Source organism: Octodon degus, unplaced genomic scaffold (genome assembly GCF_000260255.1).
Source record: "Octodon degus isolate 3935 unplaced genomic scaffold, OctDeg1.0 scaffold00114, whole genome shotgun sequence".
Taxonomy (NCBI): Eukaryota; Metazoa; Chordata; class Mammalia; order Rodentia; family Octodontidae; genus Octodon; species Octodon degus.
The window spans coordinates 4,568,774-4,571,848 of NW_004524690.1; the positions used below are offsets into that span (position 1 = coordinate 4,568,774).

At 36.4% G+C, this 3,075-nt stretch overlaps 1 protein-coding gene across 4 annotated transcripts in view; it reads right to left on the minus strand.

Moving 5' to 3' along the window:
- Positions 1–7: 7 nt before the first annotated feature.
- Positions 8–3,075, minus strand: part of Rwdd4 (RWD domain containing 4) — an 18,773-nt gene continuing 15,705 nt past the window's right edge. For 2 of the 4 annotated variants that reach the window (XM_023699644.1, XM_023699642.1), the window contains exon 7: positions 8–712. In XM_023699644.1, coding sequence (XP_023555412.1) covers positions 680–712 — 33 coding nt within the window. In that variant the 3' untranslated portion in view covers positions 8–679. The remainder of the gene's footprint in view (positions 713–3,075) is intronic. The other 2 variants (XM_023699643.1, XM_004639770.2) reach the window with 1 other exon arrangement.

The following is a 3,075-nucleotide window of genomic DNA, read 5'->3' on the forward strand; positions in this document are numbered from 1 at the left end:
CGCTTGCCAGGGAAGTGCATGTTCTACTCAGCCATCTCCCTGGCCCGCTAATGTTTTTCTAATGTATCTGGAAGATTGGTTTTTATACTGTCCTACTGTACATACCATTGAAAGCTCTTCAAGATCAAATGTCTTGACCCAAATCAAGAGAATGAGTTCACTGTAGAATAAAAAGTAACTATAAAGAGTACCATATAAAGTTCAAATACTGGTATGTAAATTTCTCTGAAGTAATTTCTGCTTCAGTAATTAAAGCAAAAGAAGAGATGACTTTATTTAAAATAGGAAGCCTATTAACATGACTCATGCTATGAAATAACTACACTCAGTATTCTGCTTTGACAGTTTGAAGAGGGCTTCATACTCCTTTAAAAATTATCCACTAGAATAAGGTCATATAAATTAACTGATTATCCTCCATATTTGTCATTTACAAAGCTCAACAGGCCTTACAGAGTATAATAAACAGTAACATTTTCACCTTTTATTAAGGCAAACTTGTGAAAATAATTTAATATAGCCAGTCCAAATGAACATTCCACTCACATTTATTATGTAAGAAATGTACAAAAACAGTATTCTATAAAAAGCCACCTCAATACCAGAAAACAGTAATGAAAGATGCTGAACCCAGTTTACTTTTTAAAGGATGTTCTTTCCTTACATCCAATTCCAAGTTCTAGTCATCATCTTTAGAGCCAGTTTTGCTTAACTAGAAAAAAAGAAATATTTAACAAACTTAAGTATAATATTTGAGTCATTATTTTCCGTCAGTATCAAAACTAAAGTAACAAGGTTAAAATGCACTGAATTTTAATGATCTATGTCTTATATGAGAAGAACACACTTTTACAGAGGCAATGATATTCTTCTATTTTTCTTCTCTAAATGCACAATATTTTTTGGAGGTAGTGCTGGGGACTGAACCAGGGTTCCATGCATGCTGAGTAAGTGCCCTACCACTGAGCTATATCCCCTGCCAAGGGGTGACAAATTCTTTAAAGATTTTTTAATTGTGGGAAAAAAAATCTTTAAGTAAGATTTTTATTTTTAAAGATTTGGTATCTCTTCTTTTTTAGCGGAACTGGGGATTGAACTCAGGCTCTTGCACTTGCCAGGGAAGCACTTATTCCACTGAGCCATCCCCCCGGCCCCAAGATTTGGCATCTTAACCAGTCAGTAATTTATTCTTTAGTATTTATTCTTAATTTATTCTTTCTTTCTTTCTTTTCTTTTTGGTGGTACTGGGGATTGAACTAGGGACTTTGTGCTTGTCAGGCAGGCTCTTATGTCGCTGAGCTAAATCCCTGGCCCCAATAATTTCTTAAAAGTATAACTGTGACAATGTGATTTTAAAAAACTTAATTTGTACTATTATTATCATTATTATTATTATTATTGGTAGAAACCTTCGTCAGGAGTTGGCAAATTTGGGGTAATACAAAAGTATAAAATTCTCAAATAATACAAAGATAATTCTGATTAGAACAGCTACTTAGTCACCAAGAAACCATTATTTTATTCAGTAACTCCTGAAAATTTGTGTTTCTTATTTTTCATCTTTTATTTATTTGCTACAGGGTCTCACTATGCAGCTAGGACTACTGGGGAATGAACCCAGGTCCTTGAGCTTGCTGGGCAGGCACTTGGACTGCTATCACCCCAGTCCAACTCCTGAGAACTTGGGAAGCTGTGAAAGCAGAAACTACTAAGATAGTAGTTACCAAATATTTTGACTTCTTTAGTTTTAAAAATTGAGAGCCTTAAAGAGCTTTACACAGACACACATTTTTGAGACAGGGTCTTGCCATATAGCCCAGGCAAGCCTTGCAATGATCTTCTTTCTTCAGCCTTCTGAGTGCTGGGATTCCAGGTAATATATACATTTTTTGGAACTAGGAATCAAATGTAGGGCCTTACACTTGTCAGTCAGACATGTGTTGCTAAGCTACATCCCCAGCCTGGGTATTATTATTATTATTTAATGTTTCCTTTATTTCTTTTTTCTTTTATTTTTTATGGTCAGCTCAGCCCACCCTGAGGACGGGGCTGGCATGGCATGTGGTGCTGGGGATGAAACCGAGGTCCCTGCGTGCTTGCCTAAGCTTGCCTAAGCAGGTGCTTTAGACCACTGAGCTATCTCGCCAGCCCTGGGTATTACATTTTTAATGTGAGACACCTCTACAGATTTGAGATTAAAACTGAAACATTTCATTTATAAAAAAGCCAAAAATAACCCATTATATGCCAACTCAATAATATTTTTTAACAGGGAAATGCTAAATTGGGTTATAAAAAACAGAACACAGTGAAAGTGGCAATAGTTTTTCATTTTTGCAAATCTCTACCATCTAGCTCTACAGGAATCTCAGAAATCTGTGTCTACAACAAAATAAAATAGGTACTGTGGCAGTAATAAGAATAGCCTGACTTAAAAAAGCATACTTTTAGACCCTAAACCTACTGACTTAAAAAATTCTGGAGAATAGAATATAAGCACTAGCTCTCCCAGGGCTTTAGCCAAGCATGAGTGGCAGTGTCACAGCCCATGCAACCGACCATGTAGCCACTCACACAGCTTCTCAAAAGTGCCATTTCATATTCAGGAAAAAATGAGTACAAAGCAGCAAATAACATCTTAGTAGCATGATGCCAAAATTTTGACTTGCATATCGCCTGATAGGGTCTTAGGGATTTCCCAGGGGCCAAGTGCCACACTTGGAAACCACTACTGAGATCAAATTATGTCTAGGTAACCACCTTAAAAAATTTCTTTATGGCCAGGAGTGTAGCTTAGTGGTAGAGCACTTGCCTAGCATGAAGGAAGCCCTGGGTTTCTCTCCCATAGACCAATTTTTCCCCCATTTCCCAAGATTACTGAGCTATTTTAATTTTACTTATATTTTTTAGATTTGGAATTCTCTTTATTTCTAAGGACTCCTTCAGAAACAAATGTATTGTACTAGGGAAGGAAGAGCACTATTTTTCCCTTTAGATCAACTAGATTATTTTCTTTTCACTTTTAGCTGCTGCATCAGAAACATTCTGACTGAGAGAACCATTAATTCTGGGACA